Source organism: Blennius ocellaris (genome assembly GCF_963422515.1).
Source record: "Blennius ocellaris genome assembly, chromosome: 7".
Lineage (NCBI taxonomy): Eukaryota > Metazoa > Chordata > Actinopteri > Blenniiformes > Blenniidae > Blennius > Blennius ocellaris.
Genome location: NC_137656.1, coordinates 1,665,957 through 1,681,845, shown reverse-complemented (window position 1 = coordinate 1,681,845; position 15,889 = coordinate 1,665,957). Strand labels below are relative to the sequence as shown.

General features: G+C 47.6%; 2 protein-coding genes across 2 annotated transcripts in view; both read right to left on the bottom strand.

The window, feature by feature from the left end:
- Positions 1-3,071: 3,071 nt before the first annotated feature.
- Positions 3,072-7,430, bottom strand: smarcb1a (SWI/SNF related BAF chromatin remodeling complex subunit B1a). The gene is made up of 9 exons (XM_080498810.1): positions 7,315-7,430; positions 6,291-6,402; positions 6,079-6,208; positions 5,228-5,365; positions 4,877-5,004; positions 4,621-4,787; positions 3,833-4,023; positions 3,599-3,730; positions 3,072-3,437 (listed from the first exon to the last, which is right to left on the bottom strand). Exons 1-9 carry the CDS (start codon positions 7,396-7,398, stop codon positions 3,398-3,400), a joined length of 1,122 nt encoding a protein of 373 aa, XP_080354936.1. The 5' UTR covers positions 7,399-7,430; the 3' UTR covers positions 3,072-3,397.
- Positions 7,431-7,847: 417 nt separating this feature from the next.
- The window catches only part of LOC308132103 (ral guanine nucleotide dissociation stimulator-like), a gene marked incomplete at its 5' end in the record, with an annotated part of 26,104 nt that continues 18,062 nt past the window's right edge, over positions 7,848-15,889 (bottom strand). The window contains 10 exon segments of the mRNA XM_080499071.1: positions 7,848-10,719; positions 11,341-11,455; positions 11,583-11,849; positions 12,330-12,404; positions 12,608-12,815; positions 13,117-13,212; positions 14,291-14,412; positions 14,502-14,534; positions 15,542-15,628; positions 15,783-15,860. Of these exon segments, the coding sequence (XP_080355197.1) occupies positions 10,544-10,719; positions 11,341-11,455; positions 11,583-11,849; positions 12,330-12,404; positions 12,608-12,815; positions 13,117-13,212; positions 14,291-14,412; positions 14,502-14,534; positions 15,542-15,628; positions 15,783-15,860 (1,257 nt within the window). The 3' untranslated portion in view covers positions 7,848-10,543.

Genomic DNA, 15,889 nt, shown 5'->3' with positions numbered 1-15,889 from the left:
ATGATGATGACGATGATGATGATGATAACGATGATGACGATGATGATGATGACGATGATGATGATGATGACGATGATGATGATGATAACGATGATGATGATGATGACGATGATAATGATGATGATAACGATGATGATGATGATGACGATGATGATGATGATGATAACGATGATGACGACGATGATGATCCTTTGCTTTTCATGTTTGTGAAGATGAAGGTTCAGTGTGAGGACCTCACTCTCCTTTCAGTGAACGTCCTGTAGTTGGCTGCACACCTCCTGCAGGTGCTGCACCAGCTGTGGTGCAGCTGTGACGGCGGTGCTCCGTCCTGCTCCGTCACGTTGGTCAGCGAGGCGTTCAGGGACTTCGGCTGCTGCTCAGTTTCTGCTTCACTTCGTGTTTCAGGTTTAACTTGAGTATCTGGACCTTTTTTTTCTCCGCCGCCGTCATTCATAAATGATTTCACTCAGCGACGTGGAACCGACCGGCACCGCTTCAGAACCAGTGCTTGTACACAGAACTCACTTCTGGGGTCCAAACGCCTGAGCTTTTTATTTAAGTTATGTTAGAACGGAATATAAGAGCAGATCACAAACACACAAACACAACAGCTCCTGTAATGTTTCAGTGTGTGTGTGTGTGTGTGTGTGTGTGTGTGTGTGTGTGTGTGTGTGTGTGTGTGTGTGTGTGTGTGTGTGTGTGTGTGTGTGTGTTCAGTGCAGGACACTGATGCGTGGCAGCATCCACTCTTTCCTCAGTCTGTTCATGTTGTCTTACTTACTTTTAAGTGTTTCTTTTATTTTGTTTTTTTTAATCGCTGAACTCAAACATATTTATACGCAAACACGTTTTTAATCAAATGTAACCTGTACCCTGTACATTGAACGTGATGAACGTTGCATTATTCCCTGTGATTATGAGCTACGTATAATAAAGTGCTAACACTCGTATGGATCTGTGGGTCGATTCCACTGAGTGAAGCTCAGTCACTTCTGCTTCCATTCTGAAAATCATGGTTTCATTTATGTACATTTACCTCGTCTCACTCCAAATTGACAAAGCTAAAAAAAAAAAAAAAACTGCGGATAGTATACATAAACTGAACATAAACTGAATGAACACACAATTGATCTTAAAATACAGCAATTTCCACTGAAAATGGAAGGATTCCGCCATTTATTTATTTATTTTGCCAACTTGGTGATCACGTGACCTGAAACGTACAATTTACTCACAATTTCAGAGAATTTTTTGTGAAACAACTCCGTTGTTGCACTGTGGATCTTTTTCTCCCTTCTACCCAACACCACAGATTTTTTACATTTAATCAGATGTAGCAGTGACTGGTCCCACACATCTCGTCCACCACGAATCTGTTTCAGCCTTCAAAGGGATCAAAGTGATCAAAGTGATTGTGTTTGACACATTCTGGGTTCGTTCAGGTGAGTCGGTGTGACAGGAGGTGCGAGAAGCTTAATTTGAGACAATTATCAAGAGGAACAAAACCATATGACACTGAAGACATGCAGACAGATACTAGATATATGAAAAATGTGTAGAATATCAGTGTCAAATGACAACATGTGAAAGTTACATTGTACAGGATTAATTAAAAACAAAAACAAAAAGATTCTGAACTCTCATCTGTGGATGAGACTGAAACTCCGTGACACTGGAAACTTTTCTTTTTCAGGGTTCAAGGTAGCATCACATGTTCTTCCCTTCTGGACTTTTTAAATATATTATTATTTGTATTATTATGATTAACAATAGTATTGTTGTTATTATTATTCATATTATTAATATTATTGTTGTTGTTATTATTGATTAATAATAGTATTGTTATTATTATTATTATTAATATTATTCATAATATTATTATTATTGTTGTTTTATTATTGATTAATAATAGTATTGTTATTAATAGTATTATGATTAATAGTAGTTATTATTATCATCATCATCAGTAGTTGTAGTAAATATAAATTTCTTGTTAAATAAACTAAAAAAAGACCCTGATGAAGTGACCGACGTACCAAAGGTGAAGTGATCTTCATGCCGATCGAAGGACAGGAAGGACGACCTTTGACCCCGTCGGCAGTCGCAGTGGTTCTCGGGGCACCGGGGCGGCTGGGAAACACGGCGGCGACTCATTGAGGGTGTAAACGAGGATGTCTGGACGTGGAGCTGCTTCACATTCCTCTGTAACGACGGCGGCGTGTTTACCTCGAACCGCAGCTCCATCGCACTCCGACAAGGCGTAAAAGGAAACGTACACGTTCCCTCGCGAGCGCCGCGTTATGTAGCAACGATGCAGAACGTAGTACATTTTCAACTCGTTATGTAATAATGTTGCATTTTGTGATAACTTGTTACATATTGCAACAAATGTGTTCCACTTCATTCTTTAAAGAAAATGTCATTTGGTCTGTCGTGTAATGAATTTTGTCTTTTATCCATATTGATGGTTCCGTTTGAATGATAAGAAAAAAAAAACGTCCTGCCAACATAACAATGGTTCAATGTGGGGCTCCAATTTAAAATACAAATAAGAGATTGATTAGTGCCACTGAGTGCATTTAATCATTTAATCCGCATTTTGTCACAACTGTTGCAAAATGTAACAAGTTTATTACAAAATGCAACAATTGTTGCATCACGAGTTGAAAACGTGTAACATCTTCTATTAAAACACTGGATCCTTCCTGCAGGACCGGAACAACCAAGAACACCATGTAGGAAGGAAACAATCATTTTAAATGTAAAACAAAAACATAATATTCTTCATATTTAGGGCAATATTGAGAAGTTTCTAAACGATCCTGAGAAAATATAAAAAACCTGCAGACACTTTATCACAGTTCCATTTAAAAACAAAATACTATTTCTCCACCGTGGAAGTAGAAGAAAATGTTGTCCCACGTCAACGTCTCTGCAGAGACAGATCCAGAGTCCAGCTTTGTTTTTTAAATTTTTTTTTTATTTTTCTATTTTGTAAGAATTATTCAAATGTACAAAAAAAAAAAAGACAACAAATACAACAGAACAATATATTATCTGAGACGGGCGGTGGTTCTCCCTCTGTGGTCATAAAGAGTCAGTGGTCTCCTGGCTGAGGGGGGGTGGAGGGTGGAGGGTGGAGGGGGGGTGGGGGGCGCCCCAAAACTCAAAATCCATTAAAAATAAACAAAACAAAAAAACTAAACCACGAAAGACACGACGCTGACGGAGATCCTGAGCAGGCGACATGTCCATCGGCAGGTGGAGGAAGGTGGAGGACAATGAAGGGAATGTGGTGGAGGAGGATGATGATGACGGAGGAGGATGGAGGTCACAGTTGGAGCTGGAACCGCTGGTCCAGGCTCCAGCGGGGGTGGGGGTGGAGGTGGGGGGGGGGTTACCAGGCAGGTGCCGTGTTCGCCAGCCGCCTCATTCGCCTGCAAAGCAAACGGGAGACGAGTCAGAGACCGTCCAGAGACCAGGACGGAGGACGCAGGACGGAGACCCAGGTCTGTCTCCTCCGAGGTCGTTTCACTCATCTTGTTTTTTTTTTTTTTTTTTTTAAAAGGCGCAGCCAGAAGGTGGCGGTAGGACTCACCTGGTGTTCCTGTCCTGGTCTCTGATCTTCTTCTCCATCTCTGCATCCGTCAGGGTCTCCAGCAGGGGGCACCACTGGTCCGCGTCCCCCGTGTTCCTGATGGCGATCTCCACTGTGGGCAGCGGGTTCTCACTGTGGACACACACTCTGGTTTACACGACTGCGTCTCCTCCCGTCTATTCACATCTGTGTGTGTGTGTGTGTGTGTGTGTGTGTGTGTGTGTGTGCGCGCACCTGAAGGCGTAGGTCCTCTGGTGCCAGCTCAGCTGCCCCCGGATGCTGTAGGCGATGGTGGTGACGAACTCTCCTCCCAGGCCGAGCTCCGAGCAAAGCTTCAGGGCGAACTTCTCCGGGGAGTTCTCCCTCTCCGACATGTCCCACTCGAACTGGTCCACCAGAGAGATGTTCCCCACGTGGATGTTGAGCTGGAGAACACACAACAGTGGGGGGGGGGGGGTCGTCAGAAGGGGGAGAGGTTGTTGTTTTTTGTTTTTTTTGTTCTTGCTTTTGTTTTTTTCTTTCTTCTTCTTTTCTTTTTTTTGTTTTTGCTTTTGTTATCATTGTTGTGATTATTTTGTTTTTTGCTCTGTTGTTGCTCAGACTGGTTTCATCTCATGGCAGTTCGAAAATATTTGGATCACTGTGATTACTGTATTATAAAAAAAAAAATAAAAAAAAATAAAGTAACACTAACAAGGGTATTGTAGGTATCTCCCCACCCAGTCTATCTATCTCTCTCCTCTCCTCTCCTCCATCCTTTCACCCCAACCGGTCCTCAGAATTCCTCCACCTCTGACTCTGGTTTCAACAAAGTTTCTCCCTGATGAAGGAGTTTTTCTTTCCACAGTCGCAAACACACCTGCTTGCTCATGTGGATCTGTTGGGCTTTTCTATTTTCTCTATAAAAGCACATTGGAATGACTGTAATGTATTTAAAAATGTCTTTTTTTTAATTAAAAAAAAAAAAAGAAGAAGAAGGGTGAGAGGTTGTCCAGGTGGGGGGGGGGGTCGCTGCTCCTCACCTTGATGATGACCCTCTGGTCCGTCTGCTCCTCCAGGAGACTGTCGGTGGGGTAGGACTCGATCTGCTGGCGGATGGCGGAGGCGATGGCGGGGACGAAGGCCAGCGGGTTGAGGTCCAGGTCGTCGCACAGGATCTCCGCGAACATCTCGGGGGTCATGAGCTTCTCTGTTCAGGACAGGGGGGGGGGGGGGGGGAGGGGGTCAGGAGGAGTAGAGCAGGAGGAGCCGAGCAGGAGGAGCCGAGCGGGAACTCACCGTTCATGTTCCAGGTGAAAGCGTCACGCAGCTTCTGGCCCTCGATCTCCATGTCCAGGCGGATCGGGACCAGGACCTCGGACTGGGTGGCGTTCTCGTGGATCACCGCTGGGTCGTGGTCGTCGAAGCTGAGCAAGCAGACGGGGGGGACAGAAGGTGAGGGTCTACAACGACGACGCGCCGCGCTTCATGGACCCGGACCGGATTCCCAAACAACATCTCAGTTACGACCCGGTACGAGAAACACCGATCGCCGTGGCAACGGCCTCTGATCTCCTCCGTGCGACGGAGGAGTTAACGACCGTGAGACACGTTGACTCATTGACAGACGCTGGCGGTGGACGGCCTCACCACAGGGGGAAGGTCCTCTTCTTGTCGCGGCCCAGACGGCTCCGGTTGATGGTGGTGGAGCAGGGGACGGCGTCCAGGTGGTGCGAGCTGTTGGGCAGCGTGGGAACCCACTGACTGTTCCTCTTGGCCTTCTGCTCCCTGGAGACACAAACACTCATGTTCTGGGACCGGAGCAACTGGAGGAGGGCCAGAGGGGGCAGTAGAGGGCAGTAGGAGACAGTATGGGGCAGGAGGGGACAGTAGAGGGCAGTGGAGGATAGTAGGAGACAGTAGAGTTCTGTAGGGATCAGTAGAAGACTGTAAAGGGCAGTAGGGATCAGTAGGGATCAGTAGAGGGCAGTAGAGTGCAGTAGGGATCAGTAGAGTGCAGTAGGGATCAGTAGGAGACAGTCGGAGACAGTAGAGTGCAGTAGGGATCAGTAGAGGGCAGTAGGGATCAGTAGGGATCAGTAGAGGGCAGTAGGGAGCAGTCGGAGACAGTCGGAGACAGTAGAGTGCAGTAGGGATCAGTAGGAGACTGTAAAGGGCAGTGGGCAACAGTGGGGATCAGTGGGGATCAGTAGAGGGCAGTAGAGTGCAGTAGGGATCAGAAGAGGGCAGTAGGGATCAGTTGGAGACAGCAGAGGGCAGTAGGGGACAGTAGAGGGCAGTAGGGGACAGTAGGGATCCGTAGGGGACAGCAGAGGGCAGTAAGGGACAATAGAGGGGTTGTATGGGTATCAAACACTGCCCCCTCATATCATCAGGGGTATTACTGGGCTAAATCCCACAGTAATGGAGACAGAGGATGGACAGAGGATGGACAGAGGATGGACAGAGGATGGACAGTCCACGTCCGTCTCAGGACTCACCTGAGGTAGGCCGGCGGCTCGGTGCTGATGGACACGGCCTTGTACTTCTCGTCGTTCCCCTCCAGGATCTCTTCCACCTCGGAGGCCTTCAGCAGAGTCACGCTGGTCGCCAGCTGGGTGTAGCCATGATCTGGAGACGTTCAAACCCACGTCACTTCAAAACGTCCCCCCAGAACCGGTCCGACGTCACAGAGGACGGACGCTCTACTGACCGTGAGACGACTCCACGATCTTCTTCCGCTCTTCTACAGACGCCAGTTTCCTCCATAGCGACGGGTAGCGTTTGTACAGGGAGCCCCGGAACATCCGCAGGTAGTTCCCCACCTGAGACAGACGGAGACACCGGGACGCCATGAGATCGGTCCGGACCACAGAGACAGCATGTCTCCGTCTCCAGACCACCAGGACTTGTCCCGGTTCAACGCACACTTTTTATCAATCTTCTGAAAATAGAAGTGAGACTTTCAAAACAACCAGAGAAACTCAGTCATCCTGGAACCAGCTCAGGGAGGGCAACATACTAGTTAAATAGTTTAACTAGCTTATGACATGTCTGAGGAACTAGTTTACTCACCTGACAGGGAAACTAGTTTACTCATCTCTCTCTGAAGTTACTCTCTTCAGAATGTAAACTAATTGCTATTTTTTCATTGATCAGCTAGTTAACCTTCAGTACTAGTTAACCTTCTTCGCTGATCAGTTGGTTAACCTTCAGTACGAGTTCATCTCTATCACTGATCAGCTAGTTAACCTTCAGCACGAGTTAAACTCCTTCACTGATCAGCTAGTTAACCTTCAGCACGAGTTGACCTCCTTCACTGATCAGCTAGTTAACCTTCAGTACGAGTTAAACTTCATCACTGCTCAGCTAGTTAACCTTCAGTACGAGTTAAACTCCATCACTGCTCAGCTAGTTAACCTTCAGTACGAGTTAAACTCCATCACTGCTCAGCTTCACTGATCAGCTTGACTCATTCATTCCTCCAGGACAGACTTCATCCAGCCTGGAAACAACTCGTCTCCCGCCCGGTGTCCCGGTAGATCCCGGTGGCTCTAATAGAAATATCCCCCAGTGGATCCCGGTATTTAAAAACAAAAACGCTCTTCTGGGTGAATTAAAAGTGTCTTTGTGTCTCTGCGGCCTCTCCAGGGAAGCTAAGCTAAATGCTAGCTGCCGGTTTACCGACCCGTCTGTGAACACAACGGTCGTCCCTGCGCACGAGGAGCTCCACTGACCTCAGAACCGATCATGTAGAAGTCCCCATCCTCCTCCAGCTGGAACTTGACGGGTTTTTGTCCAAATGTTTTACTGAGCGCCATACTGAGAGAAACAAAGCTGCACACCGCTGCGCATGCGCAACTCAACTCCTCGGTCTGGCGCTTGAAAGTGACGTAGGCAGCCGAGAAACAACATCAGCAGCCCCGTCGGCGCCTCCAGCGGCAGTAAAAACAGCAAAGACGACAGTTTTCTTCTTTTAAGCCTGGTTCTTCAGGTTTCCACTTGTTAAAAATGTGTTATTTTTTTCCACCTTCGCTTGCGGCTCAGGTGGAAATGTTGGTGTTTTCTGTAAAAGTGAGATGACCGTGTTCTGTGGCTGCATAAATACAATTAATATGAATGGATGATGTGCAAACAAACATCTTCATTTGATTTTGGAGTTTCACGTCTCAGTGTTTCAGTTATCAATGTTTTAGGATGCAAGTTATAACATATCAGCTCTGCATGAACTCCGACAAGAATGAAGAAAAAAAACAAATTTGACTCCTGCTACTTTTATAAACTCAATGTTTATTCATATATATACATGAATATATTAATCTATAACCGAGAAAGGAGAGAATCTACAATGCAAAACCCAAAAAGAAAAAAAAAATCTTTATATACAAATCAATAAATAAACAGGGACAATTGTTTTTACATAGGATTTGTGTGAGGGCGGACAAAAAGGGACAGACTGCATTTAGAAAAAGTTCTGAAATGCTTCTCAACATGTGGAAAATGGCACTCCAACACACACGCACACATACGCACACGCGCACACACACACACACACACACTGCACCAGCTGTTTCCAGCTCATATGGGACACAACATCAGGTCAAATCACAAAAGGTAAGTAAGTCAATGTCCACACAGGCTACGACGTCACATCAACACTCGCGGCGAGGGGGGGGGGACACCCCCCCGGGTGTCAGGTCCACTCAAGACCCAGGGGGTAAAGTGGAAAGTCTGCCTGTTCGATCCCCAGAAGACGACCGACACAACGGGACACCGGGACACGTGGACGAGCTCCAGTCCACCTGAAGACGACGGACGACGGACGGCGGTCACCTCTAACGACCAAAACACCAATGTCACTTTTTTTTTTTAACCACGTTCACACTTGTCTGGAGCCACGAGACACATCCGGCCGTCCCGGAGGACGGGGACGGGGGAGGACACGCTGCTGCGTGGAGACATTCAACTCGGGCCGTTTCACCTTTAAGAGCCTCGTAACTCATTATTTAGATTTCTCATTTACAAACTTCTTTTAAGTCGTCACAGACATTTTTTGTAGTTTTTTGTGTCACATCTGACCTTTGCAGCCCCTTTTTTTTTCTTTGTTTTTTTAGCAGGAGACATTATTGTTCTGAAAACGAGCCTTTTGTGTAAATAACATTGAGAAGAAAGATAAAATGTGCATTTTTTTTTTTGTCGTGTGGTTTTTAACGAAAGCTCGGGAAAAAACATGGCCGAAAACAGGATGTGGGGAGAAAACGGGATTATTTGTGTTCAGAACGTGGAGTCCACAGGCCGCCATTTCTTCTAACATGTAATAAAGGAGTAAAACCTTCTGAAACATGTGAAACAGATTTAAAAAAACAAAACAAAAAAGTGGTTTTCTCCGCGGACCTGCTGAGGACTTGTAAACTTCTCCAGGAGAAAACAGGTCGACACGAGTTCTCTGGGTACATTTGTTTTTTTCTTTTTGGCACATGATGGGGGGAAGGGGAGGGGGGGGGGGGGGGTCACTGCTCACCACCAGCATGTCCACACGTGTTTTACAGATGTTTACAACGTGTCCAGAGGTGCTGGCGTGACGGGCAGGAGTAAAACAGGTGGAAGCTCACAGTGTTCACCAGGAGGCTTTCTTTCTTTTTCTTTTTAAAAAAAAAAAACATGTCTCAAGTGGGACGACGCCCCCTTGCTGCTCGTCCGCATATTGCTTCCTGCTTATTAGGGTTGAGGGGTTTGTGGGGGGGGTGGAGGAGGAGGGGGTTAGGGGGAGGGGGGGGCTCAATCAATTTGATCCTTTTGGTGATGCACATTGAAACAAAAAAGGCAACACATGGTGGCAGTGCAGGCCACATCGACGTTTAGTGGTTAGAAGAGCGGAAGCGGAGGAAAGACCCAACCTGACACACACACACACACACACACACGGAGCCGGTTTCTCCTTTCGTGTGGATCCTCTGTTTTTGTGTTTTATTTGTTTTTAAATCAACTTGTGATGCGGAGGCTGAACGTGGCGGAGCCAATAGGTGCAGGAAGAAAGAAAAAAAAAAAAAAAAGTTGATATTGGACAGAAACGTGTGCTTTAGATGGGTCACGAACACACGACGGCTCCTGATCAGAGTGTCTCAGGGAGGGTTTTTCCTCGTCACACACACACACACACACACACACACTCTCGCCTCCGTGGAGACGGGCTGCGCTCTTTCCAACGAGGGGGGGGGGGGGGGCTCGTCAGGATGGACGAGCAGCACCAGAGAGACGCAAACAATGTCCAAAGCAAAACAACAAGAAAACAGAAAAAAAAAACAGAAAAACAAAATGAAAAAGAAAAAACAACCTATCAACAAAAGCTCACAGTTCATGTTAAAAGAAGATACTGCACAGATGGTGTTAACTGATATGTACACGTCTTTTTGTTCCGTTTTCAGCTCACTGGTCCTTTTTTTTTTTTTCCCCTCTTCAGCCGTTTCAGTTCATCCAGAGTCAGACGACGTCGGTCCCACGGTTGTTGTTCCACCTCCGTCTCCCGTCGCCTCCGTCTCCCCTTCAACTCTTTTGTCACATGGCGGCGCTCGAGAGGTCACGAGTTCAAATCCCCTCCGGGTCAGAGTCAAGTGTGGGGCCATCAGGGGCCACATGGCGAAGGCACACACACACACACACACTCACTCTCACGCACTCTCTCACACACACACACACACCAGTGCCTGTCGGTGTCCAGGTCGTGGGGGGAGGGGAGAGGAGGGGGGGGGTCAGTTTCCTCACGGCGCTGAGTGAGAGGCTTCAACATGTAAACTGTCGTAAACAAAATGGAATGAATCTGCAAATCAAGTGTCGTTTTTTTCGGGGTTTTTTGTTTGCATCCCACAATCCGTGGGGGCCGGCAGGTGAGGGTCTCTGTCTCTGAGGTGGGGAGGGGGAGGGTAGGGAGGAGGAGGAGGAGGGGGACCCCCCCCCCCAAACCCCCTCTCAGAAAATCCCTTTGGCGATCTTCAGTCCCTTCTGCTTCATGCGCGGCAGCGTGGAACTCGCCACGTTCTTGGCTCGCACCGGCCGCGCCGGCCCGCGCTTCTTCAGCACAAAGTCGTAGTTGGCAGTGGAGTTCATGGCGTAGAAGACGTTGGCGTTGTCCGGGATCCGAAGCTCTGCAGCGCACACACACACACACACACACATAGAGAAACACAGGCAGTGAGACTGACGTTCTCCAGATGTTCCGTCACGCTCAACTTATTTAAACTGAAAAGTCTCTTGACGTCGTCTTTCTGATGAATTGGTTAAACGACAACATTGTGGAATTAACGTTCAGATCGTTTCTTGACTTCTGTGGACAAAACTCAGTTCTCATGTTGCACCACACGGGGGCGCCGTTCTTCTTCAGACCCCCCGTTTCTACTTTTCAAGTGAAAACATATCCTCTTTTGCGTTTTCACTTCAGAAACGCTTCGTATTTACGCGGCAGCGCTCTGGACATGATGCACATGGAAAACCATGTACTTCTCATGTCGGGCCACTAGTGGGTGCTGCTGTTTAGTTTTTTTGTAATGAAGCCACACGCACATTTTTGCGTTTTCGCCTTGAAGCTACAGTGACTTGGGGTCATTATCCGCAGCTTTATCAAATCCAACTTTACTTCTACGGCACTTTTCATCACACAAAGTCACGTTTTAACAAACCGCGCTTGTTTCTACCTCTGGTGACCCGATATCAGTGACGTGGCTCGTTCGCAATGTTGTGTCGGAGGAGAAACACAGAAAGACTCGAACCTTTGTCCTCTGAGATTTTCTGCATGAGTTCAAACTCCTCGCTCTTCTCTCGCTCCAGGTTGTGTTTGATCATGGCCTTCCTGATGACCGCCGGCGTCTTGTCCTGGCTGGTCACCTGCAAACCAGCAGAGAAGACGTCCCCCGTGAGCCTCGTGCAACCGCCGCTCGTCACCTTGAAAAACAACTGTCCCTTGCAAGGCGCCCCCCCCCCCCCCCCCCCCCCCCCCGGCGGGGACGCTCACCAGGATGCTCTTGTACATGTTGCCGTTCTCCACGTCCAGGCTGACCCGGATGATGCAGCAGTCGTCCACCTGCTGGTTGTAGAGCGGCAGGGACAGGGTGGAGTAGTTGGACACGGCCGACACCGAGCGTTTGTGCGAGCGGGACGCCGACAGCGGCGTGGACGAGGACACGGAGGACGAGGAGGCGCTGCTGGAGCCCGAGGCCGAGCCGGAGCTGGAGCCCATCCCCGACGTGTCGAGGGAGGACAGCGACGTGCACTCCCAGAACTGTGGGGACAGAGACACGTGAGACACGAGGGACAGAGAGAGAGACACACACACACAGAGAAAGAGAGAGAGAGAGAGAGAGAGAGAGAGGGGGAGACAGAGAGACACAGAGACAGAGAGAGAGAGAGCGAGACACAGAGAGAGAGAGAGAGAGAGAGAGAGACAGAGAGAGACAGAAATAGAGAGAGACAAAGAGATAGAGAGAGAGAGAGACACACACACACACAGAGAGAGAGGGAGAGAGAGACAGAGAGAGACACAGAGACAGAGAGAGAGAGGAGAGAGAGACACAGGGAGAGAGAGACAGAGAGAGACACACACAGAGACAGAGAGAGAGAGAGAGGAGAGAGAGACACAGGGAGAGAGAGGGAGAGAGAGACAGAGAGAGACAGAGAGACACACAGAGACAGAGAGAGACAGAGACAGAGACAGAGACAGAGACAGAGAGAGAGAGAGAGAGAGAGAGAACAGAGACGTTACCGTGGAGGTGGAGTCTGCTGGTGGAGCTTCTCTTCCCAACACAGAGACTGAGAGCTTCACCGAGGGGGTCGAGGTCTGCAGAGAGAGAGAGAGAGCAAAAGAGAGAGAAAAAGAGGGAGAAAGAGAGAAAAAGAGAGAGAGAATCAGGATTTTATCACAGATCTTTGACAACTATTAATCTAAGTGGTTCATCATCAGCTGTGAGACAAAGGTGAGACCCCCCCCACACCTCCCTCTCTCTCTCCCCCTCCCTCACTCCCTCTCTCTCTCTCTCTCACCTTCCTCTCGTGCCCCTCAGGTGAGTCCGACAAGAAGCTGGCGTTGACGTCCTCCAGGTCCGACCCGCTGGAGCTGACGGAGGTGACGCTGAGGGCGTCGCCGCTGTCGCCGCCCCCCCCTCCCTGGTACGGCCGGTAGTGAGAGTGGTCGAAGGACTTGGAGTGGGACCCCGAGGCGCCGCCGGAGCCGGCCTCCGTCAGCTGCCGGCTGGACACACAGAGCGGAGCGGGTCAAAAACCCCCCAATCCGACAGGCTCAGCTCAGTGGGTCAGCGGGTCAACGTGAGTCCTGCAGCGCCCTCTGCTGGGCCACAAGGTGAACTACACCAAACTGGGCCCCGTCTGCCTGTGTGTGTGTGTGTCAAGGAGTCGTTTCCATGGAAACAAAGTTGGATGAGGTTTGACATGACATTGATGAGGGTGGAGGAGGTTGCCTGGAGGGCGGAGGACTCATTGGAGGACAAGACAGGACTCATGAGGACTCGTTCCAGCCGGTGCTTTTCACTCACTCGCTCCAGCGCTTCATGATCCCGCCGTTCTTCTTGGCCCGGAGCGTGTTGCTGGCCGACTCGGACAGCGGCTCGATCTCGCAGGACAGGTTGTAGCTGCAGGAGGCCACAAACAACAAGAGTCACCACCTCACAGGTCCACCGTCTTTGTTACACAGACGACGCAGATTCTGCCACCGCCAAAAGGAAAATCCACAGGACCGCTCGTAAGGTTTCACAGTTTACTTTTCAAAGAAACAAACAAAAAGGGTGGTGCAGAAAAAAAATGTCCAAAGGCGTTTTACAGGTTATGTAAGTGGTCCGTTAAATCCGGTCAGGATTAATCATCCAAGGTCTAACTTGTCTATACACCCGTTTAATTATTAGTCATTATTATGACTTAGTCATTGTTGTGGTTACTGTTGTTTTCTAAAATCATTATTGCTATTACTTATCCTATTCATGTTTAATTTAATTTAATTATTATTATTTGATTTTTTTCTCTTTTCTTTTGTTGTTTACTTTTTACTTTACATTCGTAGTATTTCATTATGATATTGCCGTCAGAGACTGGGTTCTATTGTTCTTGCTATTTTTATTGTTTTAAAAAAAAGAGAGAAAAGAAAAGGATATGATATGTACAATATCCTATGTGGACACTATTGTATTTTTCAACCAAAAAAAGATAAAGAAAGAAAAAAAGAAAAAGGGAGCGCGAGAGGTCAAAAAACCATGCGGCTCCACTCTCACCTGCCCGACTTCCTGTCACAGGTAACCCCCCCCCCCCCCGGAAGCATCAACAAACAGTTAAAGGTGCACAGGCACCAGAAAACACCAAACAGTTCTCCCTTCCCAAACATTGCAAATAATATAATAATTAAACTGTTATCCACTTAAATCAACCACAACATTTTAAATGATTAACGTATCACATTATTGCCCATCTGAACTCAAATACTTGTAATTCTCCTCCTATTTCCTACCAAATTAAACGTCTTACATTGCTGCTGTTTTAGATCAACTTAAATTATTGATCTTTTTAACCATCTCAGTGAACTGTGTTCAGGCTCCATCGGTCTTTTCTCCGCAGGAGACCGGATTCTTAGGCCTTTCCGACTGAATCGGGACAAACTAAAGTGGACTTGGACAGAACAAGGGTGAGGCGGCAGAAAGACGTCGGCGGTGAGATGCTGACCTCTCGGCCTCGCTGAGCTTCTCCACCCCGGCAAACCACTCCCTGAAGTGGCTGTCCTGAGTGAAGCTGTAGTTGTTGGAGGCCAACTGGAGCAGCTTGATCTGGGCGATCACCTCGAACTCCTGCGGGCAGAGAGGACGTGAGGACGTGAGGACGTGAGGACATGAGGACGACGAACACTTGCCATGAGAAACGACAAATCAGAACTTACCTTTCTTCTCTTCTCAAAGTTGATCAGACCTCCCTGGAAAGAGATGAAACAACAGAATGATGCACATCTGAGACGAATAAGGATCTGATAAAAAAATGTTTATAAACGCATATGACGGAAACACCAATGAGAAAATTATTTCAAGTTTGTATACATGCCTAACAAACACTAAGCCCCACTCAACGACACATGTCGAGGCGTCGTGGGAGAAAGGAGGAGGAGTAAATATACCAGAAGACGAGTGGACTTTGAAATGTAAATCTCAGTGGAAATGTGCTGCTTCTACAAGATGGAGAGAGTTCGGGTGGAAAACCATAACCAGGTATTTTATCACTCCATGTCAGAATCACTACGACGGAAACACCCCCGTCTGCTGGAGACGACGTGGGAATGGGACGGCCCGTCCATCAATCAACACTGGACGGACATTCATGGAACAACTGCAGGAAAAATTCTTAACTGTACATCTGCCTTTGAAATGAAAACTATGTTTTTTGGATGTGTACCACATAACTGGGAATAAAAAAAGATAAGTGTTTGTTTAGGGCCTTGCTGGTATAGCAAGCAAAACAACTATAACTAAGAAATGGTTATCCTCGGACATACCAACTTTAACATTATGGTGGGAAACCACAGTGGAAATCTAGAGGATGGAAGAGTTGACTGGTTGGTTAATGATAAACATGGTTGGTTAATGATAAACATGGTTGGTTAATGATAAACGTGGTTGGTTTGACGCATGTTGGGGTAAGTGGGCGACACACACCAACGCAAAAAGGCCCAATTACATACTTAAAATGTAGATTATAGTTAGTCTTTCCTTTTCTCTCTCTCATCTTTATTGTTGATATATTTTCTTTAATTGAGAATTAATTGTCATCTACTGGTCACTCCCTGTTCTACAATGTTCTGTATGTTTTATTGTGTCGAAATATAAAAACTCATAAATAAAGAATTAAAACAACAACAACAAAATGAATATTAATCTTTGGTTTAAAAAACAAACAAAAGGAAAACCAGGAGTGAGTGAAGCAGCAGACCTCGGTGTAGTCCTTCATGGCCGTGTCCATCATCACCAGGTCGGTCAGGAAGGTTCCCAGGTAGGGGATGGTGCCCTGCATCACCCCCTGTTCACACCGGACAAACACGTGTTTAAAAAACAACAGTCCAGAGACAAAACAACAACACTCCTGAAAACAACTGAAGGGACCGCAGTCCCTCCAGTGGCCAGCAGGAGGAGCCGACGCGAGGCCACTTGTGATGAAGGTCGGAGCGTCTCACCAGGTCCCTCTGCTGCTGGTGTCTCCGCTGAGCTCGCTTGGGATTAATTTCCAAAGTGGCAAACTTAGAGGTTCCCTCCTGCGGAGAGACGTCACGGGATTAGATTC